We start from the raw sequence: 26,750 nt of genomic DNA, 5'->3' as shown, positions 1-26,750 counted from the left end.
GCTACACTCGGAGAGGAAAAGCAACGTCTTACGTGGATCCCGACTGCGCCTCCATACCTATATGGAATGTTTGGTACCTGCATTTGGTGCCATTGTTTTATCAGTAATAATTCTTCACGGGGCTTCCGGAGCCTTTGGGAGCCTCTCAATGTACTGTTGAGCCTGGTCCACGGAGCTGAAAAACTTTCTGGCGCCTCTGGCCTGCGTTATGCGAAGCCGTGCTGGGAAGAGGAGAGCCGGCCTCAGGCCTCGCCCGTAGAGCTCCGACATAATGTCCTTGTACTGCGCCCGCTGATTGAGGACCTCGGGGCTGTAGTCTTCCACAATTCGGATAGGCACGCCTCGGTAGTCGAATTTCCCTCTCCTCCTAGCTTCTCGGATGATGAGGTCCTTGATCTGGTATCGGTGCAGGCGGATGATCACCGGGCGAGGTGGGCGTCCCACGGGCGGCTTCGCTGCGAGGGAGCGGTGCGCTCTATCGAGCTCCGGTGGAGACTGAAGTATTTCTTTGCCCAATAACTCACAGAGAAGGTTGGAAAAGAAGTGAGTGGGGCGCCCACTTTCAGTGTCTTCAGGCAGTCCAAGGACGCGGATGTTCTGACGCCTGCTACGGCTCTCCAGGTCAGTGACTTTGTTCTTTAGCTGGTTGTTGTCTTCGCGAAGAGCGGCACACGTGTTTTCAAGGTCAGCGACACGTTGGCTCAGGTCTTCAGTTGCAAGCTCCAAGGATGAAACTCTCTCGGCCTGTTCCTCTTGGGCTTGTCGTACCTGGTCCAGTTTTGAATCGAGGGCGTTAAATGAGGTCTTAAATTCAGATGCCAACTCTCGGTGCTGCTGGAGCAGCGTGGTGATAGCCTCCAGTGTTAAGCTAGCGTCCTCCTTTTTGTTCGCTTTTGCACTCTTAGCAGCCATTGGAAAGGGTCAAAAGTGTTCAAAACACTAGAAAAGTAGTTACGAGTGTAAGCGACTTAAAGGTGGCAGTTGAAGGGGTGAAACTGGTCAAAGCGGAGTTAAGTTCACCACAGCAGCTCGTTCCTGCGTCTATTCGGGTCGCATGCTGACCGGAAGTCCTAAATATCCCACTTTAAGCTTTACTTAAAGCTTACCTGTCAGCCACGTTGAAATGGTCACGCCTGAGGCCCGCTCTTTACTCAAACAGCACGGTAAAGAAGTGGTCCTTGACCACTTGGTTTTTAATGGGTTCCCGAAGTCCCGCGGGCACCACTCGGGCTAACTGGACGCCGCCAGGCCTGACCACGCATCTGTGATCAGGAGTCGATGCCACACGCTGAGCAACCGCGCTCCTAGGGATTACCGTCCCCGTCCTAAATAATTTAAATAAATTTAAAAGCACCACTGTCGATTCCACAGTTAAATTATCTGGTGCCCGAGTCCAACCCTGCTAATCAATGTGGGAATAAAATCCCCTATCCAAATGTCCTAATCTAATCTCGTTTCTTGGCTGACGTAACACATTCACACACATAACACACCAACTTCAAACAGACGTCACATCAACTTTGAAATTCACCCCAGCATTAATCACAATAAGCTTTCATCAAATATTCCCCAGACTCTACTTTTATTTATCACAAATTATTACAATAGGGTTTTACCATGGGTGTTTGTGTAACTATTGTCACTGAATAAAAGCCTGCTTGGGGACGCTGGATTTTTGGAGTTGTCTGGGATCATGTGAGGAGCTTGTAGCTCCAAGATCCTGATCCGACACTTCCCTTGCAAGTTTAAAACCGATCGAGCTCTGATCGTCTTGATTCGTTCATGGTGATAAATCTCTGAACTAGTGGAGCCTGCGAGTGCAGACCTAACAGTAGAGATAGTGTCTGTCTCCTGAATCCAAACTGGAAGCTGATTCCACAGAAGAGGGGCCTGAAAACTGGATTCTACCTGGTGCGCTGTGCTGATCATGCGTGTTCATATACGTGGCAACAGCAGACGTGCGTAGATCAACAATGGGTAATATGGAGTGCAGGAGAGAGTACGACCATGCAGCATTAAAAGCGTGGAAGTACTTATATTACTTCAAGTGTTATTCTGTAAAAAGTGGCAAAAACATTAGCGTCCGTTGTACACTCTGCGAAAAATTACACTTCAAATCTGAACAAGCACCTAGCACGCTACCATGGGAACGGAAATTCACAGAGAAACCACCAGATCCCCCACTGATATGACCACCGGCCCCACTCCTGCTAAACAGGTGAAAATAGATTTTTTCACATAGTTTTTTTTTAAAAACTGTTGTATAGAATTACATTTTTGCTTGATGCGATTTCCCTAAAATTAAGAGATTAAAAATAATAAAACAATTTTTAAAAAGAGACTTTTCCATTTGACTGAATTTTTATATGATGGATTATGCATAAAAATAGAACTGGGCTGAAAGGTCTATTGCTTTATTAAGTATTCAGGTGTGTACCAAAAAGTAACTAAGTAATAAGTAAATAATTACTTTTGAAATTAAGTAATCAGTAATGTAACGGTATAACATTTTTTGAGAAGTAATCAGTAATAAGTAACTAATTACTTTTTTCCAAGTAACTTGAACAACACTGATCCACACACAAACACTAGAGAACAATCAGCCACCGCTTCTATTCTTACAAACGTCACAATTTGCAATAATAACAGTTTGAATGTTTTTATTCACATGAAAGTGTTTCTACATATGAATCATTAACAACTGTCAGATTTAATGTGATTTCTAAACAGAGAAAATCTCAGCTTTGTGTTTTGTGTTCGCATTAGACCTGATATAACAAAGAAAAGAAAGAAAGAAAGAAAAGATTTTTTTCTCATCAAAGTTTATAAATCAAGTGTACAGTTAGCTTTGATTTAGAAGCAGCGCAGTATGAAAGAGATGTTTCACAGAACATTTACCAGAGACAGACGCTGACTAATATGCTACAGTTCATCTTTATTCTTTTCTAGTTGTGTTAGTGTTGCCATAACTCTGCGTAGGTTCTCTTCATTGTGATTGATTTCTGCAGCTGTTGTCTCAAAGTACTTATTCATGTACTCCTTGCCGGCTCCCACGAAAGTCTGTAGGTCATCCATTAAATCCAGCACTGGTGTAAGCAGTGATGTAAAACGTTTCACTGACTTCAAAAGTTCGTACAAAGGATCCATGAGACGTTTAACATCATCAAGGACAGCAGGAACATAGGCTTTGTCTAAATTATTTTCAGCCTGGAGGACAAAAATAAACCAAATTAATGTAACAAAATATACAAAAGTATGTAGTGTAAAGAGTGCAAACAGACTTTTGTATGATGGGAAATTGTTTTTTGTTTTAGTTGTCATAGCAAAGCATGTTTTTCTGTTTGGAGTCTGTCAACATCCATGTCATTGACAGACTCACCTTCCTTCTTGCTGTTTCCTTTTGTAATTTTTCAACGTTTCCTTTCAGCTCCTCCTGCAAAACCAGAAAGAACGTCAACAAACATGCGTGCGAAACATGTAACTGGGACAAAATGAGCATTTTAAAAGTAAGGAGAAAAGCTTAACCAGTGATCGGACGGTCATGATTTAATGGTAAAGGTGGTTAATTAAAAGTTACATTCTTTATTAAAACAACAACAACAAAAAGAAAGTTAACAGTCAGTTTACCAGTTCGCCCTTGTTTATCAGTGAACTTGAAAGATGGAGCAGACACAGCAAAATCCTAACTAAGCCTTCGGTAGTTGTGACACCACTCATGGTCAACTGTGCCGCTGCCATCAAAGTTTCTGAAACACATGAGAAAGTATCAATAAGGATTTAAGGAAATAAAGATTTGTAAAGAAATGTACAAAGAGAACTTTCTAAGTTTAAGAGATGTTGCATGAAAATCTGCCTGCAATATGTTTTGAGTCAAAGCACCTCTTTCATTTGAATTCCAAAAAGTCACGTTCTGCTTACATGAAAATATCAGCTTCTTTTACATGAACTACTGTGACCTTGAAAGACCTTCCACAGTGAACAAAACGAAACAGAGACTATATTCAGAATATGCATGTGCGTGCATGGATTTATACTAGCTGTCTGTGTATCCTAAATGCACAGACACTGTGGGTACATCAGGGAGTGCATCTGAGATCAGATATAAGATAAGATAAGAATAACTCGTTATTGTCATTGCACATTCATATTTGGTACAATAGTACAATGGAATTGGAAACTGTCCCACATCGGCACTAAACACAACTAAACACAACACAACATGTAGTGGATTTTTAAAAAGTGAAAATAAAAAAAGGATGAATTAATAAATGACACAATGAATGTTTATTGCACATAAAACTAAAACTAAAACCTCTGGAAAAGGCTGCTGCTGCTGCCATCGCTTGTAAAAGTGGACCAAGTGCTCAGCTTGAGAAAAAGTTGAGAAAACAGAGAAATTTGGAACAATAGATTTTTAAAAATGCTGCAAATGCTTTATATACAAAGTGACTCAACCCACAGGGAACACAGTCAGATGTGAGTCGCCCTTTCACTTTTGTTTTCAACAAAGTGTTTCTGTCCAGGGTGTACCCCGCCTCTCACCCTATGATAGCTGGGATAGGCTCCAGCGCCCCCGCGACTCTGAACAGGATAAGCTGAAGCGAATGGATGGATGGATGGTGTCATGGCTACTGAACGGACCCACGCGCAGACAGTTCTTTCAACGAAACAAAAAGGGGATTTATTTACAATAGGGATCACCTTAGTGCAAAATATATGTACAGTGAGTTGGGAGGGGGTCCAGGGCTCCAGGGAGAGAAGGGGGGAGGGGGGGGGGAATCCACACACACGCTTCCTCTTCCACTCAGTCACCGCCACCGTTCCTCCGCACACACGCACTCCTCTTCAGCCGCACTCGCTCCAACACTCCACACACTGCCCCACTTGGACAGGTCCGGTAATTCGGTCCAGAATCTACAGACAGAAGGTCAAGGTTAGTTCCACAACATAAAACACGTGTAAGCGATTCTTCTTTGAATATGCCGCGAGCACGAACTCAGGTGGTTCGACGTTCCAGCGGTGAGCTGCTCTGTGCCACTGCCTTAAATAGCAGCTGGGGAAATCAGCCGGATCAGCCGCAGGTGGACACCATCCACAGGGGTGCGTGGGCCAAGAGTGAGAGCCCGTAATGAGCTCCACCCAGGCAGAGAGGAGGAGGAGAGACAAAAAAACCCAAAACTAACAACAACAAAACCTGTAGCGAGCGTGGGCCAACCAGAGAGACACGGGGACCGTGACAGATGGTTTCTGTTTGTCTAGTCTGCTTTATAGGAATAGAAGCCCATCAGCTATTGTTATGACATACCATGACAAAACACGCTTTTCTTTCAGTTTGACACTTCATAAAACGTGTCATAAGTGGATTGTGAATTATGTTATATATTTTTATTAGTGTTTAAGAAGTGTCCTGATTTCGTATTTGAGGTAAGAGACAAACGACTGGAGGTCCATTGTGCGTCAAAACAATGATTTTATTAAAGCACACACGTGTGTGGGAAAGATGAGCTCTGCAAAACATCAGCCTCGATCTCCCCAGAACAGTAAACGAGCAGTCATATATATAACATAGTCGATGACAAGCATCGTGCGTCAAAGCAGATAAGAAACATGCATCAGTTCCAGTAATTCCGACCTTGGACATATTCTAAAAAAGAACAGTTCCTTCCTCTGTTCCTCCGCCACCGCCAGATGCTTCCTGTTATTTCACTTACTGCACTTCACTTATTTGTGGAACTAAACTGTCACGTATGCAGGTAAAACAACTTTGCAGTTTCGAGCAAAACAAGTCTATATACTGTGTATGTGTGTTCAGGCAGACTATGTGTCTTGACCTCAGTGCATGACCTCACTCGACAAACAAAGACATCTTAGAAGTATACTTCCTGACTCCGTTCGAGTCATCTGTTACTAGGCAAACTCCAATGCAGCAGGCTGCTGAACACACACAGGCCTCTATTCTGTTTACAGGTTATATGTAGTGTATTGTATTGTAAGCATGTATGCAATTCTTTCATGGCTCCAGGTCACCTTAACTTCCTATTGATCGGCCAGACGTCGCGCTGACCGAAGCTTCAGACCATTAATTAACTTGACCGAGCTTCAACTCTTTAATTAGCACAAAATGCAATATGGATAACATGGTTACAGTTGCACCTGCAATGAAAGATTATTATGTAATTATGCTCACACCTGAAATACAAACTTTAATGTAACATCAACAGTTTCAATAAATGCTCTAATGAAATGATAATGATAAATGATACGTAATGCAACAGTAATGATAATGTTATGAATAGTAACAGTAAAATAATATTCTAATCTCTACACTCCTCCTCTTTGGCAGAAGAGGTTTGTTTTCTTTTGGTACAGTATGACTCTCAACTTGCTATACTAGTTACATACTTGTAATTCTTTCAGTTTAAGGGAAGAAAGAAAATAATATATACTAGGCTTTTATAAAGCATGTCTGCTATATTCAAATGATAGAAGATTCTTTTAAAAAGTACACACAGAGCAGTTAGTGTGATATGATTTATTTTAAGTTTATTTATTTAGGGCCAGCCCTCATTGTTGTTGTTGAGAATTCAAGTTAAATAGAATGTGTCCTTATAGTATGTCCAATAAATCTCTACTGAATTAATCCTAGAATAAAATCTAGAATCAAGCACACAAACAGATGATTCTCTGAGCGTTCAAGACAATCTTTCACACATTCTTCTTCATCTAGTTGCTCTGATGTGTGACTTTGTGAAAAAAAGACTTGCTGGACTGTTTGTGTGGCTCGTTGGTCTAGGGGTATGATTCTCACTTTGGGTGTGAGAGGTCCCGGGTTCAAATCCTGGACGAGCCCACGTGTTGTCTATAGAGCCTCTCAGCTGCCACATGCTGTTTAGGCTCCATTTGAAAGAATCTCTGCAGCTGCACACATGTTCCCATAGTCCCTCATACAGGGACAGCTAACAGATCTGATATGAAGGATGTTGTTGGCCTTGTTCTTATTGTTTACCATTTAAATTCTCCAAAAAGTTTTTCTAAGGTAATTATTTGTTATTCAAGATAACACAGAGTTTTATTTTAGATTAAATAAGAGAATTCAATTCAAACTTGTACACAGAACTACTACAATACACAGTTATGTATCATATATTATAAATGTGTAACTCTCTCACACGACTTTAACAATATGCATGTGGAAGAACGCACATCAGTTTTACTGATACACAAAAGGGCCAAAAATAAACATCAGTAAACATTAGTACTTCAGTACCACGAAGGAATCTCTTTCAGTGCATTATGCACACATGTAACTTATGTACCAAGTGAAATAAAATATTACAGATGAAAATTATGTGATGATTTTAACTGCAAAATTCAGATTTTAGGGTCAAAATGTGACTTAATTTGTGGTGTAAGGTTTCTGGTTATGAAGCTTGACGCTGTCATGCTCATCTGTATGACTATATGCTCATGCCACTGTGTTGATTGCAGGTGGGTGCATGCTCCATGTTGCAGGGTTTTTCTTCAGGTACTCTTTTTTTGTCCGCCATGATCTAAACACATGCACCTCATTGGAAGCTCTAAATAACCCACCTAAATTGGTTCTTAATTTAAAATTAAAAGTGATCATCTGAAAATTAGACGAAAGCTTATTTGTGACAATCTAAGAAACATGTAATTGAAGCTGCTCCTCTTTGCTGTGGGCAAAGGTTTGAGAGCAGCCACCTGGGCTTCGCTGGAGGGCAGCAGGAGCAGCCTCAGCACCTCACTCCTCCTCCGCCTGCAAGCACACCTCTGCTGTGACCTGGAAAATGCCTAAGGAAGCTTTTCCCTTTTCACTTTGGGTGTAAGCGGTCCTGGGTTCAAATCCCTGATGAGCCTGTTTGGTTTTTGGGGCTTTGCTGTTGAACTGTTCATGCAAGTCCTGGGAAACTGTAATTTGCTATTTTCAGATGTCATAAAAACTCCCTCAAAAGCCTTCAGCTGATCCAAAATGCTGGAGCGAGAGTACTGGCAGGGCCTAGAAAGAGAGAGCATAACGTTCAAGACTGAAGATTTTTTATTTGTCACATGCATAGTCATTAAATTACAAAACAAACAGTGAAATGTCTCCTGAACTGCTCCTTTGACTGTACAAAAAAAGACATTACATACAATAAGTAAATAGATTTTAAAAGTCTGGAAATTTTAAATCAAAAATCTGAAAATGTACTTTGTGCAAATGGAGTGTTAAAGTGTCTTGTGCCATATTAGCACAGCAACGTATTGACAGAGCTGTGCAAGTAAACAAGTGACCAGAGTAATATAAACAGAGTAATTCAACTGAGTGACCAGAGAAGTGTAAACAGTAATGCGACCAGGGTAGTGTGAACAGATTGATATAAGGTCCTGTTTCAGTCACTTATTGATGCTATGAGGGGAGTGGGGGCGTGTTCTGGTTTAGGACTCGTACGGCCTGAGGAGAGAAGCTCCTCCTCGAGTGTCTGTTTTGGCCCCGATGGTGTGGAACCTTCTGCCTGATTGCAGAAGTCGAAACATTTTGTTACTGGGATGGGACCAGTCCTTTAATATCTGAGATGCTCTGGACCAACATCTCCTGGTGTAAATGTCCTGTAGGGAAGTTATATTTGTGGATCATACTGTATTTGCATTTGTAACGCAGCAGCGTTCTGACGCACGGATCACTCTGCTTCTCAATCCTGGACACAGTTATTCCCACACCAGGAAGTGATGTTCTGTGTGAGGATGCTCTCCACAGCACCTGAATAGAAAGTTCTGAGGACCACTGGAAAAACCTGCTAACTTCCTGAGTTGTCGGAGACGGTACAGGCGCTTGCCTAGCCTTTTTGGACTGGACGTGAATGTGAGCAGACCATTTCAGGAATGAGGAGATGTGAACACCGAGAAAGACAATGAAGCAGAAACTGCTAAGAGTGGGATTCAAACCCACACCTCCAGGGGAGAGTGAGCACTAAACACAGCACCTTAGACCACTCAGCCATCCTGAAACAGATCGAGCTGAACTGATTTTCTGATAAATCCAGAATCCAGTTTAAAATCCTTCCCTTCACATAAAAAGTCTTGAATGAACCTTTGGTCTAACTGCTCTTCACACCTGACTGGTAACAAGATGGCGCTGCTGTGTGTGGTTGCTCGTCTGTCACTCTGAAGTTTGTTTCTGTTTCTATTATTTCTGACCTGTGTCATTCACCAAACAAAGTCTCTGCTGAGGTATAATCGCCAGACATGATGATCACCTTTTATTGAAAAGGTCGGCACCACCAGGCCTCTTATCACAGCTCCTGACTCTGACCCCTCTGTCTCTGTGTTACTGTCTTGATTAAGGAATACACCTGTTTATTCGGGGATGTGCCAACTTGCACCACGGTGCTAGAGCATGATATTGATGTCCAGGGAGCTAAACCTATTAAGCAGCATCCTTATCGAGCCAGCCCCCATAAGCGCTTGCTCATGAAACAGGAGGCTGACTATCTGCTGCAACATGGCTTAGCGAAGCCCAGTCAAAGCCCCTGGAGCTCGCCTTGTATAGTGGAATCTAAGCCAGATGGCTCGCCCCGTTTTATTACAGACTTCCGGAAGGTGAACTCTGTGACTGTGGCTGACTCACATCCTCTCCCAAGAGTTGAGGATTGTGTGGACAGTATTGGACTGCTCAGTATGTCACTAAATTAGATCTTCTTAATGGTTACTGGCAGGTCCCTTTAACTGAACGTGCCTCTAACATCTCTGCCTTTGTTACACCTGATGATTTTCTACAATACGCAGTCATGGCTTTCAGCATGTGTAACGCTCCTGCCACCTTCCAGAGGCTGGTAAATAAAGTCCTCCGTGGCCTGTCCAACTGCAGTGCCTACGTAGATGATCTAGTAATTTATACTGAAACATGGCAAGATCATTTGGAAACGTTACAGCAGGTATTTCACCGTTTGGCTCAAGCTACTCTGACTCTCAACTTAGCTAAGTGTGAGTTTGCCAAAGCTATAGTGATGTACTTAGGCAGGGAGGTGGGACGTGGACAGGTCCGGCCCATAGATGCCAAAGTGGCAGTGATTAAAGAGTTTCCCACACCTACCACCAGGCGTGAGTTGCGTAGGTTTCTAGGGATGGTGGGCTACTACAGAAACCTTTGTAAAAATTTCTCCTCAGTAGTCAAGCCATTGACTGACCTACTCAGCCCAAAAGTTGAGTTTATATGGTCAAGTGAGTGTCAAGATGCTTTTGAGAGTGCGAAAGCCCTCCTCTGCCACACTCCTGTGTTAGCTGCACCTGATTTGACACGACCATTCAAACTGGAGGTTGATGCCAGTGCTGTCGGGGCTGGGGCAGTGCTGTTGCAAGAAGACTTGCAGGGTTTGAACCACCCCGTTTGTTACTTTTCCTGCAAGTTCAATAAAAATCAGTTAAACTACTCCACCATTGAAAAGGAGACCCTGGCTTTGTTGTTGGCTCTTCAGCACTTTCACGTATACCTGGGGTCCAGCATGTTACCTCTTGTTGTGTACACCGACCACAACCCACTTGTGTTCCTTACTCGCATGTTTAATCATAACCAGCGCCTTATGCGCTGGGCTCTGTTGTTGCAGGAATACAACTTAAGTATTCACCATAAGAAGGGGTCTGAAAATGTTTTAGCTGATGGTCTGTCCCGCTTGTAAACATGTTTTGCTGTGTTTGTTCTTTGTTTTTGTTCACACTCTTTAATGTCTGCTTCTGCCCAACATAGGTGGTACTTTAAGGGGAGGGGTGGCCCCGCCTTCCTCTATGGAAATCAAAGTGTTCCAGGACTCACGGGGGATTGGCTGGCCCGGACCTATGCCCGCCCCACCTTCATGCAGGTCAGAGCGTGCCAGACCACTCACACCATTGGCTGCTGAGGGAGCCTTGAGTACGACAGACCAATGACACAGCTGCCTGCAATCACCTGAGAAGATAAAAGGCTGAGGATTCTTCATTCGTGGAGGGACTTGTTGATTTGAACAGACTGTGGAGACGGTCCCTCCTGCCTTTGCACTGCTGCCATTTGAGCCTTTGTTTTGAGTTGCCTCCTGTGAGATGTTTAGATGAGTAGTGTTCTACTGGTGTTATTGGTGTTACTGGAGTTGTTATGTTTGTTTAAAATCACTCTATTGCCTAGTGAGTTGTTTCACTAACGGTTTTCAGTTGTGTTAATAAACCTTATGTTTTTCTTTTTATCTAACCCCCTAGTCTCTGGGCTCGTTTATGTTACGTCCACTGTCGCCTAGCAGAGCCGGGTCGTAACACAGAGCATAAACTAACATGTCACTTGGAGATAACTGTAGATTTTTCCTTCATGGTTTCAAATGTAAGCTGGCTGATTTGGTTCATTTTTGTTTTAAACTGAGCAAACCTGGTCTTCTCCTGAGGACTGCTGCAGGTATCATGCGAGCATGTTAATTTATTAAAAAAACCAACAGCAAAAACCCCCAAAATAGAATGAAACTCATTTCAGGAGACAAATAGCACTGATAGAGACATTTTTTTTGTACAGATGATTGGCAAACGGAAAGTTTCTAAAGAGTCGTGCACACACAAGCAGACTACTACAACATGCTACTTAGTTAGGAGAGTTTGGGAATGACAACTAAGCGGAACAAGATTAGACCCAAACATTGTCATCGAAACAAAAACACAAAAAGCTGAGGGGAGGGAATGGAGAGGAGGAAAGCTGAGCTGGCAGCGGGGTTGCTGGAGGAAGGCTGCGCCGCCTCGCCAGCTTAGATCTGCAGGGAGATTTTTACGTTGTGAGGAGAAGGGAATGTTTTTGAAGGGTGCAGAAGCTGCACGTTTGACTGTGGTGTGAGAGGAGCGTGTGTGTCTGTGTGTGTGTACCTTATCGTTCCTGCTCGCAGAGGATTAAAAGCGTACAGCCAGTCGTTCATGTCGTTCTCGTTGTTGGCCAGCAGGAGGATGCCTCCATGTTTTGTGCACACTGCAAATGTGTTGGGCGTCTGAAAAGAAAACATCACATTATATTCATGTTCATTCAAATGATAAATCCCAGTCCATTTGCCATTTCATCAATCAACGTGCACCAAAACAATTTGAATGAATTCTCATTAAAGACAAACGTGTTACATCCAGCCTTTCTCTATCCTGCCTCAAACCTTAAGCATGGCCTGCTGGTCTTCGCTGTATTCCACCTGTGCTGTGGAGAGGTTGAGGACGCCTCGCTCCACGGGGTCCTGGTCGCTGTTGTAGATGAAGTCGTAGGGCCGGCGAACAACCACAAAATGCTTCCCCCATGAGTTAGAGCGAGGCTCCACGAAGCTTAGAAAACCCTTCTTGGACACAACAGATCTGAAAAGAAGAGATTTTATTCATTTATTTATTTTTTAAGAGAGCGCTTGTTTTTCTGAGGAAGAAGCAGAGTTGGTTTGTTTCCAGCTGAAATCATCCAGGCTCAGGAATTTGAATCGATCCACATCATTTCTGCTTGAACTAGAGAACATGAGTGTCGACTTACATTTGGTCTGTGAGACACATGTCATAGTGACAGTATTTGGGTTAATATGGCATTACTCACCCTGGTCGCATTTCTTCACCTTATATTATTTCTCACCTTGCAGTCACTGATGCTGTTCACCAGCTGCTTGTATTCAGTATTGAAGGTGTGTGTCAGAAGGCGCAGGCACTACAACACAACAGGAACAAGACCGATCAGCTCCGAGCAGAGAAGGAAGAAGGCAGCAACAAGAACGCCCACTAAGCCCACGTTTTTCTCACCTTGGTGGCCAGCTCCTTCTCACGCTTTCAAAGGTGGTGCTGGAGATCTGCGAGGAGACGGAGGTGGACGTGGACAGAGTGCCGGAGCTCACGCTGGGGGACAGAGACTCACTCAGGGACTTGGTGGTGGGAGCTGTTCCCACGGGAGCCGCCTCTCCCAGAAGGTGACGGGTCTTTTCCACCTGGACGAAAGATGGGGGCGAATGTGAGGTGGGGAGAAGAGGGGAGGTTAGTCATGTAAAGTCTGTACTCTAAGAAAAAACTTTTTAGAATAGCACTTTGGTCTTTGAGTTGAAAAGTCATTTTTCCCTCTACGATATTAAACAGATTTATTTCTTTATGAATCTTTTAAGGCCCCACCTCCTGCAGCTGCTCCATCTTCTCCAGCTCCCACTGGTGCTCTAGGATGAGGCTATCTCCTCTGGGCCTCCAGCCGGCCAGGTTCTCCTCTCCACGCACATAAGCCACTGATGTGTCCAGCACCTTCCTCCTCCTCCTCTGCATCCCTGCTCAGGACATGAGCCCTCATTAGGATGAAGCTCTCCACAGAATTATGATAAAACAGCTGCCGTTCTTTAAACATGTTTCATGGCCGCTCACCTGAGCTTCCAGTGTCAGACATCTTACACAAGCTCAGCTCGTAGATCCCAGTCACTCGGTTGCTATAATGAAGCAGAAGTTTTGAACAAGGAAACTTTGTAACGAAATGCCAACGACCGCCTGTCTGTTTTCAGGGCTGTATTTGAAGCCATGCTCCAATCAGGCAAAGTTTTAAGTGTTGCACATTTCGATGGGTTTCTTTCAGCTGACATAGTTTCCATTTGGGTCATGTGGTGTTAGATACCCCAGCGTGTGGTCATAGGGTGAAGAGCCCGGACGATTAGTGGGATTTTAGGTGTGGTGTAAAAATGACGCTGCAACTTTAAAAACGTTGTTGCTTTAAGGATTAACGTACAACCATACTTGGGCTGAGTTTGACACTGGTTCTCTTCAGTAATTAAAATAGCTTTAACACATGATAAGATCAAATGTCAGCTACACTGTGACAGTCGAGGGGCCACACTCAGATATATTTATTCGCTTGTTCTCTTTGTGTGATAAGAGTTTCCATCTGAATTTAACCCCTGTGTGGGGCTGATCTTTCATTTCATTTTATTTCAAGCTCAGATTCTTTGCCTTTGGCACATTTTCTGTGACGAGACTTCAAACCATTCCCACCGTCCTTATTAATCAACATGGTGAAGTGATTCTTCGCAAGGTGATGGGATAGGAAGAGTTTCAGAAAATGAGGCCTTTTGTCTTTATTGGAGAGGTCAGTGCAGACAGGACGGATGGGGGGAAGGCGAGGGGGGAATGACACACAGGAAACGGTGTTGGTCAGACCCAAAGACAGGCGTGGGCAGTGAGGACTCTCACCTTCAGACTCACTGTCTAATCAGTCTGACAGTGAGTCTGAAGACAGAGCAACCCAACACACGTTACTATGTTCATCATCATCATCATTGTTTATTTATATAGCACTTTAAAAACACACAAGGCTGACCAAACTGCTGAACAATAGAAACATAATAGATACCATAAGAATAATAAATACGATACAATAATAAACATAGCGAAAAACAATAAAATACAAGTCAGTCAACCACTGAGTCAAAAGCCAGTGACTAAAAATGCTTTTTCAATCTGGATTTAAAAACCAGCACTGATGTCGATTGCCTAATGTGAAGAGGAAGATTATTCCAAAGCTTAGGAGCCACGATAGAGAACGCTCGGTCTCCTCTCAGTTTCAGCCGTGATTTGGGGACTGAGAGCAACAGCTGCTCAGCTGACCGGAGCGAACGAGTGGGGACATAGGGCTTCAGCAGGTGCCAGACCATTTAAAGATTTAAAAACCAATAAAAGAACTTGAAAATGAATCCTAAATTCAATTGGAAGCCAGTGCAGGGAGGCCAAGAGTGATGTTATCACTAAGCAGGACATTAAATCAAATTAATGAGACACCAAAACAAGAGCTGGAGCCCAAGACAGCCATGAAGTCACAGTGTACACAAATACACAAGAAACACAGAAACCAGCTGGGTGGATGTGGCTCGGGAACCTTCTGTTACCTTGAACGTCGGTGTTTTGAACGCTGGCTGCTCCAGTCTGCTTGTATTTGTCCAAGATTTCCCCTCATATCTTGGTTATGGTTATTTTTTCTTTTATTAAACTGATCACACTCCTGTTCATGAATAGAAAAAAACCCCATCAGTGTATTTTCACTTAAACAAGCAGCTGTTTTTTTTTGCATTAAAGTTATATAAAAATGTAACAGTGCAAATTCCTCGCTGACAGTTTAACCAAAAGGCATTTCCAGTGGAAAGTAGCCGACATATTCTCAGCATAACCATGTATAATATCCACAAAACCTGAGAAGGTTGGAGAGAAGGTAGGCGAACTCTGCTGGGATCTGCGTTTAACAAAGTGTCTAAAGACGAAACAAAGAAATCTTTCTGTAAATGTTCAGATGCACAGACTGGACTGAAAAAGAGTGAAAAAGCAGCTAACGTCCAAAAATAAGAAAACTTTGAAAGAACTCCAAAAAAACCTGGAGAACTTTTGCTCAAAAAACAGTTTTGTTTTTTTTAAATTACAAGGCAATCTGACAAAATGTCATCAAATGAGACTCAAGACTTCTGCAGGTCTCTGCCATGACTCAATTTTTTTTTCTTAACGGCAGAAACAATTGTTCCTTTTTTACTTTGTTTCTATTTTCTCTTCTTGTTTTTATCTGTTGAACAACAAACAACATTCATGCTGATTCACATAATATCCTGTCTCTAATCTCTGGGATTTCCTCGTAGCTCTTTGATGCAAAGAACATCCATCAAACGCTCCAGCTTGTGCTCAACATCATCGTGAACGGTGAAGGTACTCTGACGAGAAAATACTCAGTCGACCTTTTGGTTGATTTGTTAAAGAACCCCAAAATAGCTGATTACCTAACAAGGTATGCAGATAATTCACAGCTCTTTTCCTGAATAGCTGCTTTAAAACTCTGCTGAAAGCCTTTGTCCATTTCCAGGTATCCCCACTTCTCGGCATGTGTGTCTCAAGTGTTAGGACTGCTGCATTGGAAAGACCCAGACCCTGCAGCCAAGGTGAGAGACGACAAATATGATAACCCACACCAGCTGTGCTTAACTCTGTAAGTTCCCAGTATTCCCTGAAACCATCACGTGTGACACAGTTTACATCAGACGTGATGCAGCTGACGTCAACACTGACCTTCTTGTGGTAACAGAGACTTAAAAAAATAATAATAAAGCAACAAAGTGGGTCGCTCTTTGACAGTAAATTCCAGTGCGGTCCGCTCCAATCTCCTCAGGCTGACTCTCTTCTAGGCTCTCCTGACTGTTCCCTTTACATGCTGATGATGTGTCTTGTAAATCTGGATCCCTTTCCAGCAGGACGCTCCTCTTTTTCAGACAGTACCTGAGCTGCTCTCTCTCCTGACAGTCAGCTGTCCACCTCTGCATGGCCAGTCGAGCCAGCGCCGGCATTTGAGGCAGAGCTCGGAGCAGAGCGGGCAGCCAGGCTGAGCACGGAGCAGAGGTTGAAGGTCGCAAACTGACATCCACGTCTTCCAGAGAGCCCAGACCTCCTGCTGCAAACAGACTGCACCAACCGTTGTCTCCCACCAAGCTGTTGTAGGACAGATCCAGTGCACGGAGTGAGGAGAGACAGCCCCGTCTGCACACGGCAGCTGCACAGAGGAAGAGGACCCATTGATAACTGATCACTTTATGCCTGTTCACTTTACTGTTTTGTTCACAATGTTTCTGATGGAGACAAAAATAACACCGAATAGTTTCATTGTTTTGTTTTATACGACAGCTACAGATGCTGGCAGCATGAAATAAATGAAAGAAATATCAATTTCCTTCAGGCTTTACTTGTCTTAATATACATTTATGCAGCCTAATGATCCACTACAGACCAAAAAAGAAAAAGTATAATGTCATTGTGTGTTAGTTACCCAGATGTTGCATGTCATCAGTGGTGAGCTCGCAGCTGCAAAGACGGAGCTCGCTGACGACTGATGGCTGCAGAGCATCCAGCAGGAGCGCCAAGTGACCGCCAACCACTTTACACCAGGAAATATCCACCGTGCGCAGATAGGACACCGCCAGGGCTGATGCATAAACACAAAGTTTTCACCATTTCAGGCTAGAGGGTGGAAGAGGTATTCAGGGAGAATGACTTGAAGGAAAACTTCTATAAATAAACAAGTGTGTGTGTGTGTGTGTGTGTGTGTGTGTGTGTGTGTGTTACCCAGAGCAGTGAAGGACTCGTTGCTCATGTAGCAGCTGTTGAATGGCAGCCTCCTCATTTGTGTCGCAGGGAGGGCAGAGACCAGCAGGTGGACCACACCTCCCACTTCCTTATTGGATGACACATCAAGCTCGGTCAGTGCAGTGAGAGAGGGCAGCACCTGGACTGAAAAACAACGAGTCACATGACTGCTGCAGCGAGCATGCGATTAGTGTCCGGCGTGTGAGATTGGTAGCAACTGACTCAGAGCCTCTAGATCATCTCGCGTGAGGCAACACAGGTGGAGGTCGAGTCTCTCCAGGTGTGTGACGTGAGCCAGGTGAAAGGTGAGGCGGCTCAGTCCACCAGCTAGAAGCAGCTTTACAGTATATTAATCAGAACAATGCTGCTCTCTAATGTATCTTGGTAAAGCGTAGAAAAATCTAATGTTTTATATGATACAGTGTGATTTCAGTAACATATCATAATGGAGGCTTCAGCAAGTACTTACGAAGGAAATCTTTCCTCTGCTCTTCAGTTAGTTCATCAAATACCTCCCAAAACATCTGTATGGTGGGGTGGCGGTCATGATATCTCCAACCATAACTTGTGTTCTGAAAACAGTGAAAATGACTGTTATAATCATAGAGTTTGTAAGGTCAGGCATACACTATGTTGCCAAAAGTATTCCCTAACCCATCCAAATCATTCAATTAATGTGTTCCAATCACTTCCATGGACACAGGTGTATTAAATCAAGCACCTAGGCATGCAGACTACTTCTACAAACATGTGTGAAAGGACGAGTCGCTCTCAGGAACTGAATGAATTCCAGCATGGTAATGTGATAGGATGCACCAGTGCAACAAGTCCAGTCATGAAATTTCCTCGCTATTAAATATTCCATAGTCAGCTGTTAGTGATATTATAACAAAGTGGAAGTAATTGGAAATGACAGCTAGTCAGCTGATGCTAAGGCTCATAGTGCACTTAAGTCACCAATATCTGCAGTCTGCTGTTGTTACAGATGTCCAAACTTCATTGGTTTCCATGGCTGAGCAGCTGCATCCCAGCCTTACACTGACAAACACAATGCAAAGCGTCAGATGGAGTGATTTAAGCATCTCAACACTGGACTCTAAAGCAGTGGAGATGTGTTTACTGGAGTGACGAATCACACTTCTCTGACTGGCAATCCAATAAATTTATCTCGCTGTCATGTGTTATTTTGCCGGGTTGTTTCCTCCCGTTGCCATGTAAACACAAAATAGTGTATATATATGAATATTTTCAAAAAATGCTCTGTGAGTTCCACATCATAACAGTTATTTACTGAGCAGCTCAGTTAGAACTTGCCACTCACACACTGAGCAGCACTCACTAACTTTCTATTTCTAAACAATTTGTTCACTTTTTATCTCAGGCATGTCTGAAAAGACATCAGATAACTTTTTCCATCGCTTTGAAGATTTGATTCAGAGAAAGCGCACAGGTGGAGATGTAAGTAACTAAACATACTCATTCTTGACTTCTCTGCTGATCAAATGTAAATGTTTCTGAGAGATGTGTTATATTTTGCTGCTTTGCACAGTGTAATTTTTGTGTAAGTCACTGTAGACAGAGCAACTGTCAGCGCTTCACCACAGAGTCCAGGATCCTGGACTTTCACAAAGCTCAGAGCAGTAAGACAAATGTGTTCTTTCAACAGGCAGACACATTGCATATCGCACAGAGACCCAGAGATTATGCTGTGCAACTCCCACCTTTACCTGAGCAATGCGCAGGCTCTCCACAGAGAGTCCAGAGAAGCTGGAACTGTTTGGATGACCCCTTTTGGAATCAGGAGGACCCTGAAAGAAGTCTGAGTAGCCTCAGCTCTGCAGACACACACACACCAAGTGATCTGAGGGCCATTCCTTTCATTGTTAGTCCTGTTGAGATGACACCGCTCACTCCAGTTCCTCCACCTCCTCGAGCAGCTTGTCCATCGCAATTGCGGTTCAAAGGTGATGCTTTTCTTTAGTGGTTACACCTGCTGTTAATCAGTTAGTTTAGATTTTAAAATTTGACACTGTAGATTATCTATTTTAATGCTAAATTACACATTCTTGCTGTCCATTCATTTTATATGCTTTTTTGAAGAAAAAAAAATCAGGAAGAAAAATGTTTATTGTTGTTTTTGTAAGATGTCAATTTGTAGTTATTTAGTTATTTTTTGTCTAAACAGACACGAAGTTCATTCGTGGAATAAGAGTCTTGACAGCAAAAGACAAATTTGGGCCTATTTTGACTCCAAAACCTCCAACAGTTCCCATACCGCAAAAACGAGGACCTCGGCCTGGGACGCTGCTGCCCCGTGCAAAAGTCGTCCCTATAGACAGTAAGTGGTTTTCCTCAGTAACTGTAGAAGATGCTGAATAATCAAACTTTAAATTAAGAGATTTTTTAAAAAGATTTTAATGAACAATTAATCACTGCATCATGCTTCGAATTAGAAGAAATGACAGTTTCTTTTTACTAACCTCGTTGATTATCAGACAAGAAAGCAGACAGTCAGTGCAGTCAGAATAATCCAAGAGAGAGCAGGGTCAAACTCCCGCCTGTAGCTACACCTGTAGAGAGCCTGTCCCACAGCTTTAGTCTGCTGTCTTCATTAGAACTTTAAAATGAATACTAGATCTACTTCTACTGAATGGAGAAAAGGTTCCTGAGAAGAGATTTAATTTTCAGTATCTAAGAAATTTGAGGCGTTTCTGAAGGTACTGTACCATGTTAGAGCATCTTAACATAGAGTCCTTGAATACTAGGCAGTTGTAGAGGATGAGTTACTCTACTTTAAATGACTCCCACCCCTTATTGGAGGATTTCAGCTTCTTCCTGTGGGACAGAGGTTTGCAGACCCTAAATGCAGGCGAAGCTTGAAGAAACAGCTTTGTCCAAGCTGCTATTTTGTTGTCGTTGTAACAAATGACACATGTTTTTTTTCTATATTTTTTAAAAACTGTATTTATTTATTTACTGTACTTATTTCTCTATTTATGACAGTGCTTTTATCTCCTTTTTGCTGTTTTATATGAATTTATCAGTATAGTGTTGTCTAGTTTTAGAAGCTGTGATTAGGACGTCTATTTAAATTTGTTGATTAAAGATCATAATTAGAGATCATAACCTGCCTTTGATTTAGACATGTCTGATATTTTTGTAAACACAAAATAGTGTATATATATGAATATTTTCAAAAAATGCTCTGTGAGTTCCACATCATAACAGTTATTTACTGAGCAGCTCAGTTAGAACTTGCCACTCACACACTGAGCAGCACTCACTAACTTTCTATTTCTAAACAATTTGTTCACTTTTTATCTCAGGCATGTCTGAAAAGACATCAGATAACTTTTTCCATCGCTTTGAAGATTTGATTCAGAGAAAGCGCACAGGTGGAGATGTAAGTAACTAAACATACTCATTCTTGACTTCTCTGCTGATCAAATGTAAATGTTTCTGAGAGATGTGTTATATTTTGCTGCTTTGCACAGTGTAATTTTTGTGTAAGTCACTGTAGACAGAGCAACTGTCAGCGCTTCACCACAGAGTCCAGGATCCTGGACTTTCACAAAGCTCAGAGCAGTAAGACAAATGTGTTCTTTCAACAGGCAGACACATTGCATATCGCACAGAGACCCAGAGATTATGCTGTGCAACTCCCACCTTTACCTGAGCAATGCGCAGGCTCTCCAGAGATAGTCCAGGGAAGCTGGAACTGTTTGGATGACCCCTTTTGGAATCAGGAGGACCCTGAAAGAAGTCTGAGTAGCCTCAGCTCTGCAGACACACACACACCAAGTGATCTGAGGGCCATTCCTTTCATTGTTAGTCCTGTTGCGATGACACCGCTCACTCCAGTTCCTCCACCTCCTCGAGCAGCTTGTCCATCGCAATTGCCTGTTTTCTCTGCTAAACATTCAGGAGCAGGTCGGTTCAAAGGTGATGCTTTTCTTTAGTGGTTACACCTGCTGTTAATCAGTTAGTTTAGATTTTAAAATTTGACACTGTAGATTATCTATTTTAATGCTAAATTACACATTCTTGCTGTCCATTCATTTTATATGCTTTTTTGAAGAAAAAAAAAATCAGGAAGAAAAATGTTTATTGTTGTTTTTGTAAGATGTCAATTTGTAGTTATTTAGTTATTTTTTTGTCTAAACAGACACGAAGGTCATTCGTGGAATAAGAGTCTTGACAGCAAAAGACAAATTTGGGCCTATTTTGGAAAAACTGCAGCATTTCCAGGATGGGATTGTAACCTCACCTGGACACACAGTACCAACCAAAACATTTACTGCAGTAAAGCCTTTGACTCCAAAACCTCCAACAGTTCCCATACCGCAAAAACGAGGACCTCGGCCTGGGACGCTGCTGCGCCGTGCAAAAGTCGTCCCTATAGACGGTAAGTGGTTTTCCTCAGTAACTGTAGAAGATGCTGAATAATCAAACTTTAAATTAAGAGATTTTTTAAAAAGATTTTAATGAACAATTAATCACTGCATCATGCTTCGAATTAGAAGAAATGAAAGTTTCTTTTTACTAACCTCGTTGATTATCAGACAAGAAAGCAGACAGTCAGTGCAGTCAGAATAATCCAAGAGAGAGCAGGGTCAAACTCCCGCCTGTAGCTACACCTGTAGAGAGCCTGTCCCACAGCTTTAGTCTGCTGTCTTCAGACGACTGGTAAGAAACGTAGTAAGGAGACATTAAATACTGCACAGAAACAGTGCTGCATAATGTGGCTGTGTTATTTGTGGTGTTCCTGAAGTCGTGTTCAATGTTGTGTTGTGTAAATACAGGATTAAGAAAAGACACGGCTTGCAAACTATTCAGTCTCTGGCAAAGCACCACTCGGACATCCTGAAGACTAAACTACATGAAGTGTGTCTGGTCCTCATTGAGGAGGTATTGCACACTTTATGTTTCTTATATGCGTTTCATGCAGCTAGTTTCCCTTCAAGTGCATACTACAGCCTCAACTGATGATTTTCACTCACATTTTAGGTGAAAAACCAACGCTCAGCAATAGCCTTTGAGGCCATACATGCCATCAATGAGCTCTACATTCAGCTCCAGAGAACAATGGACCCAGAAGTTGAAACAACAGGCCGAGCTCTATTGCTGAAGCTTGCAATGACCAACAACAACTTTCTACATCAGGAGGTCAATCTGGCGCTTGATGCCATGGTGGAAAATTGCAGCCATGGACGGATTCTGAGCGCTCTGTTTAACACAGGACTGACGTAAGAGGAGAGAAGAAGCTGTAGTGATTTTATTAGAAGACATGAAAGAGAGATCATGTTCACTGAGTTGTGTGTCTAATATTGTCCTTGCTCAGCCATCGCTGTGTTGCAGTGAGGAATAGCACGGCTCAACACCTGCACCAGCTGGCTGACAAACTTGGAGCAGCCGTCACCCTGAAAACAGGAACCTTCACTGAAAGATTTCTAATTGCTGCCTCTAGAATGGCAGGGGATGCTGCACCTGAAGCCAGGTGGGTACTTTTAAATGGGTTTGAAGTGCATCAATGTTTTATTTTCTGTGAGTTTACACAATTAATGAAAATTAATGACAACTGTAATCTTCCACAGGTACCATGGGCGAACAATCATTGAGAAACTGACCCTTCACAAGGACTTTATGAATTTGTGGGTGAAGATTGTCCCTGAAAAAGACAGGCGTCCTGTGGAGAAGAGCCTGAAAAAGACAGGCGTCCTGTGGAGAAGAGCCTGAAAAAGACAGGCGTCCTGCGAAGAAGAAAGAGCTTAGGGAGTTCCTGTGTGTCCAGTTGACGGACAAGGGGACGCACAGGTGGAGATGTAAGTAACTAAACATACTCATTCTTGACTTCTCTGCTGATCAAATGTAAATGTTTCTGAGAGATGTGTTATATTTTGCTGCTTTGCACAGTGTAATTTTTGTGTAAGTCACTGTAGACAGAGCAACTGTCAGCGCTTCACCACAGAGTCCAGGATCCTGGACTTTCACAAAGCTCAGAGCAGTAAGACAAATGTGTTCTTTCAACAGGCAGACACATTGCATATCGCACAGAGACCCAGAGATTATGCTGTGCAACTCCCACCTTTACCTGAGCAATGCGCAGGCTCTCCAGAGATAGTCCAGGGAAGCTGGAACTGTTTGGATGACCCCTTTTGGAATCAGGAGGACCCTGAAAGAAGTCTGAGTAGCCTCAGCTCTGCAGACACACACACACCAAGTGATCTGAGGGCCATTCCTTTCATTGTTAGTCCTGTTGAGATGACACCGCTCACTCCAGTTCCTCCACCTCCTCGAGCAGCTTGTCCATCGCAATTGCCTGTTTTCTCTGCTAAACATTCAGGAGCAGGTCGGTTCAAAGGTGATGCTTTTCTTTAGTGGTTACACCTGCTGTTAATCAGTTAGTTTAGATTTTAAAATTTGACACTGTAGATTATCTATTTTAATGCTAAATTACACATTCTTGCTGTCCATTCATTTTATATGCTTTTTTGAAGAAAAAAAAAATCAGGAAGAAAAATGTTTATTGTTGTTTTTGTAAGATGTCAATTTGTAGTTATTTAGTTATTTTTTTGTCTAAACAGACACGAAGGTCATTCGTGGAATAAGAGTCTTGACAGCAAAAGACAAATTTGGGCCTATTTTGGAAAAACTGCAGCATTTCCAGGATGGGATTGTAACCTCACCTGGACACACAGTACCAACCAAAACATTTACTGCAGTAAAGCCTTTGACTCCAAAACCTCCAACAGTTCCCATACCGCAAAAACGAGGACCTCGGCCTGGGACGCTGCTGCGCCGTGCAAAAGTCGTCCCTATAGACGGTAAGTGGTTTTCCTCAGTAACTGTAGAAGATGCTGAATAATCAAACTTTAAATTAAGAGATTTTTTAAAAAGATTTTAATGAACAATTAATCACTGCATCATGCTTCGAATTAGAAGAAATGACAGTTTCTTTTTACTAACCTCGTTGATTATCAGACAAGAAAGCAGACAGTCAGTGCAGTCAGAATAATCCAAGAGAGAGCAGGGTCAAACTCCCGCCTGTAGCTACACCTGTAGAGAGCCTGTCCCACAGCTTTAGTCTGCTGTCTTCAGACGACTGGTAAGAAACGTAGTAAGGAGACATTAAATACTGCACAGAAACAGTGCTGCATAATGTGGCTGTGTTATTTGTGGTGTTCCTGAAGTCGTGTTCAATGTTGTGTTGTGTAAATACAGGATTAAGAAAAGACAGTAGAAAACTATTCAGTCTCTGGCAAAGCACCACTCGGACATCCTGAAGACTAAACTACATGAAGTGTGTCTGGTCCTCATTGAGGAGGTATTGCACACTTTATGTTTCTTATATGCGTTTCATGCAGCTAGTTTCCCTTCAAGTGCATACTACAGCCTCAACTGATGATTTTCACTCACATTTTAGGTGAAAAACCAACGCTCAGCAATAGCCTTTGAGGCCATACATGCCATCAATGAGCTCTACATTCAGCTCCAGAGAACAATGGACCCAGAAGTTGAAACAACAGGCCGAGCTCTATTGCTGAAGCTTGCAATGACCAACAACAACTTTCTACATCAGGAGGTCAATCTGGCGCTTGATGCCATGGTGGAAAATTGCAGCCATGGACGGATTCTGAGCGCTCTGTTTAACACAGGACTGACGTAAGAGGAGAGAAGAAGCTGTAGTGATTTTATTAGAAGACATGAAAGAGAGATCATGTTCACTGAGTTGTGTGTCTAATATTGTCCTTGCTCAGCCATCGCTGTGTTGCAGTGAGGAATAGCACGGCTCAACACCTGCACCAGCTGGCTGACAAACTTGGAGCAGCCGTCACCCTGAAAACAGGAACCTTCACTGAAAGATTTCTAATTGCTGCCTCTAGAATGGCAGGGGATGCTGCACCTGAAGCCAGGTGGGTACTTTTAAATGGGTTTGAAGTGCATTAATGTTTTATTTTCTGTGAGTTTACACAATTAATGAAAATTAATGACAACTGTAATCTTCCACAGGTACCATGGGCGAACAATCATTGAGAAACTGACCCTTCACAAGGACTTTATGAATTTGTGGGTGAAGATTGTCCCTGAAAAAGACAGGCGTCCTGTGGAGAAGAGCCTGAAAAAGACAGGCGTCCTGTGGAGCGCCTGAAATTCAAAAGACATCTGTCCAAAAGTAAGAAAACGTCACACTTCAAGACTGACTGATGGCTTGGACCACTGGAACTATCATCTTCATGTTTTTTCTCTTTCCTTTCTTTCCAGACTGCCGGGATTTCTTGGACGCGTGTTTAACCAAAGTCCCGGAGACGCGGCCGACGCTGGAGGAGCTACAGCATCACACTTGGCTGAGATAAGCCTATCACACACACACACAAACACACACAATTCAGACGTTATCATTTATGTGTGATGTATGAATTACCTTTCTTTTTTTCAGGAAATAATTTTTTTTAATTGGCCCACTTTAAATTTCAGTGTTTTGGAATTCCTGTAACCCCCCCCAGCCATCCCAGGAAAGGGGATCTCTCTTTGAATGGGCTTTCCCGAGGTTTCTTCCCGTCAGTCTGGCCCCCCCAGGGGAGTTTTTCCTCGTCTTCATAGAGAGCTTGGGCTGGCTCAGGAGCTCCATCAAAACTGTCTTTATTTAATTACTCTAATGTAATCATATACTTTAAAGTAATCAAATAAAAGACGGTAAAAATCTGAAGACTTGAAGTAAACTTCCATTAAAATAAAACTTGTTTAATTCATCTTTGCTGAGGATACTGTGTTATTACTATTTCAAGGATTATGTCAGAACACCGGATACTGGTACCCATCCCTACCCATCACTAGGGAACAGAACAAACCAGACATCAATTACAACAAAAATGACACTGACCCAGCCAGCATGACTCGTCTGCCTTAAGAAATGTTTAGCAATATTACAAATTGGGTGATATGCCTTAAAGTAGCTTCTCATGTGTTCAGCATTGACCTGTATGCATTTTCCCCTTCTCAACCTCATACCAGTGATACTGAGTGGGGTGAGGGAGGAGTAGCTGTCTCTCATTTTTATAGATCCCATACTGGCCCATCAGGCCATTGATGGCAGAACTAGCTTTTCTGTTCCACTACTGGCCATGACCATTGCCTTTGAACATTGACTTGGCGTGATTTTTTTCTTCCACATCCCAAATGGTCAGCACTCTGGGCGTGGCACACGAGTGGCTGATTTAAAATGAAGCAGGTCTCTCTCTGAGAGTCATTGTGAACATTCAGAATGCTAGATCACTTTCTACATGCTCATTTTATGAAGTATTTGAGAGATTCCTTATCTATACTCTGTTTAGGGATGGGTATCGTTTAGGTTTTATCCGATACCGGTACTTTTGAAACTGTGCGGGTGCTTAAATGGTGCTCTAACCGTTGCTTCCTTCTCTCACCCCAACCGGTCGCAGCAGATGGCCCCGCCCCTCCCTGAGCCTGGTTCTGCTGGAGGTTTCTTCCTGTTAAACAGGAGTTTTTCCTTCCCACTGTTGCCAAAGTGCTGCTCATAGGGGGTCATATGATTGTTGGGTTTTTCTCTGTATCTATGAAGCGCCTTGAGGCGACTTTTGTTGTGATTTGGTGCTATATAAATAAAATTGAATTGAATTGAATTGCTTAAAGAA

The 26,750-nt window shown here is 42.8% G+C and overlaps 1 protein-coding gene, 2 long non-coding RNA genes and 1 other non-coding gene across 5 annotated transcripts; 2 read left to right on the top strand and 2 right to left on the bottom strand.

Moving 5' to 3' along the window:
* Positions 1-2,094: 2,094 nt before the first annotated feature.
* Positions 2,095-5,166, bottom strand: LOC143420479 (uncharacterized). 2 transcript variants are annotated; one of them, XR_013100309.1, is made up of 3 exons: positions 4,543-5,166; positions 3,380-3,746; positions 2,095-3,207 (listed from the first exon to the last, which is right to left on the bottom strand). It is a non-coding gene; the product is annotated as an uncharacterized LOC143420479 (long non-coding RNA). The 2 variants fall into 2 exon arrangements; XR_013100310.1 differs by lacking the exon at positions 4,543-5,166 and having other exon boundaries at positions 3,380-3,433; positions 3,628-4,191.
* A 1,612-nt stretch (positions 5,167-6,778) lies between these two features.
* Positions 6,779-6,850, top strand: trnap-ugg (transfer RNA proline (anticodon UGG)). The gene has a single exon. It is a non-coding gene; the product is annotated as a tRNA-Pro (tRNA).
* A 7,394-nt stretch (positions 6,851-14,244) lies between these two features.
* LOC112434278 (uncharacterized) lies at positions 14,245-17,321 on the bottom strand. Its single transcript, XR_013100074.1, has 2 exons — positions 16,781-17,321; positions 14,245-16,507 (listed from the first exon to the last, which is right to left on the bottom strand). It is a non-coding gene; the product is annotated as an uncharacterized LOC112434278 (long non-coding RNA).
* Positions 17,322-18,374: 1,053 nt separating this feature from the next.
* LOC112434001 (uncharacterized) lies at positions 18,375-25,776 on the top strand. Its single transcript, XM_076888002.1, has 19 exons — positions 18,375-18,555; positions 18,764-19,061; positions 19,283-19,435; positions 20,424-20,500; positions 20,709-21,039; positions 21,263-21,502; positions 21,660-21,783; positions 21,900-22,005; positions 22,105-22,343; positions 22,439-22,594; positions 22,692-22,919; positions 23,128-23,458; positions 23,682-23,921; positions 24,079-24,202; positions 24,319-24,421; positions 24,521-24,759; positions 24,855-25,010; positions 25,108-25,270; positions 25,360-25,776. The coding sequence occupies exons 1-11, from the start codon at positions 18,481-18,483 to the stop codon at positions 22,831-22,833; spliced, it is 1,941 nt and encodes a 646-aa protein (XP_076744117.1). The 5' UTR covers positions 18,375-18,480; the 3' UTR covers positions 22,834-22,919; positions 23,128-23,458; positions 23,682-23,921; positions 24,079-24,202; positions 24,319-24,421; positions 24,521-24,759; positions 24,855-25,010; positions 25,108-25,270; positions 25,360-25,776.
* Positions 25,777-26,750: the final 974 nt, after the last annotated feature.

The sequence above is a fragment of the Maylandia zebra genome, linkage group LG9 (genome assembly GCF_041146795.1).
Source record: "Maylandia zebra isolate NMK-2024a linkage group LG9, Mzebra_GT3a, whole genome shotgun sequence".
Lineage (NCBI taxonomy): Eukaryota > Metazoa > Chordata > Actinopteri > Cichliformes > Cichlidae > Maylandia > Maylandia zebra.
Note: the sequence above shows the minus strand (reverse complement) of the source record. Positions and strands in the feature narration are given on the sequence as shown.

Excerpts from the sequence above, each read along its gene's own strand:
- LOC112434001 (XM_076888002.1), top strand. The coding sequence starts at position 18,481 with ATGTCTGAAAAGACATCAGATAACTTTTTCCATCGCTTTGAAGATTTG. Across the intron at positions 21,503-21,659 it reads AAAAGTCGTCCCTATAGACG|ACAAGAAAGCAGACAGTCAG; the intron begins GTAAGTGGTTTT and ends GTTGATTATCAG. Across the intron at positions 22,595-22,691 it reads GATGCTGCACCTGAAGCCAG|GTACCATGGGCGAACAATCA; the intron begins GTGGGTACTTTT and ends AATCTTCCACAG.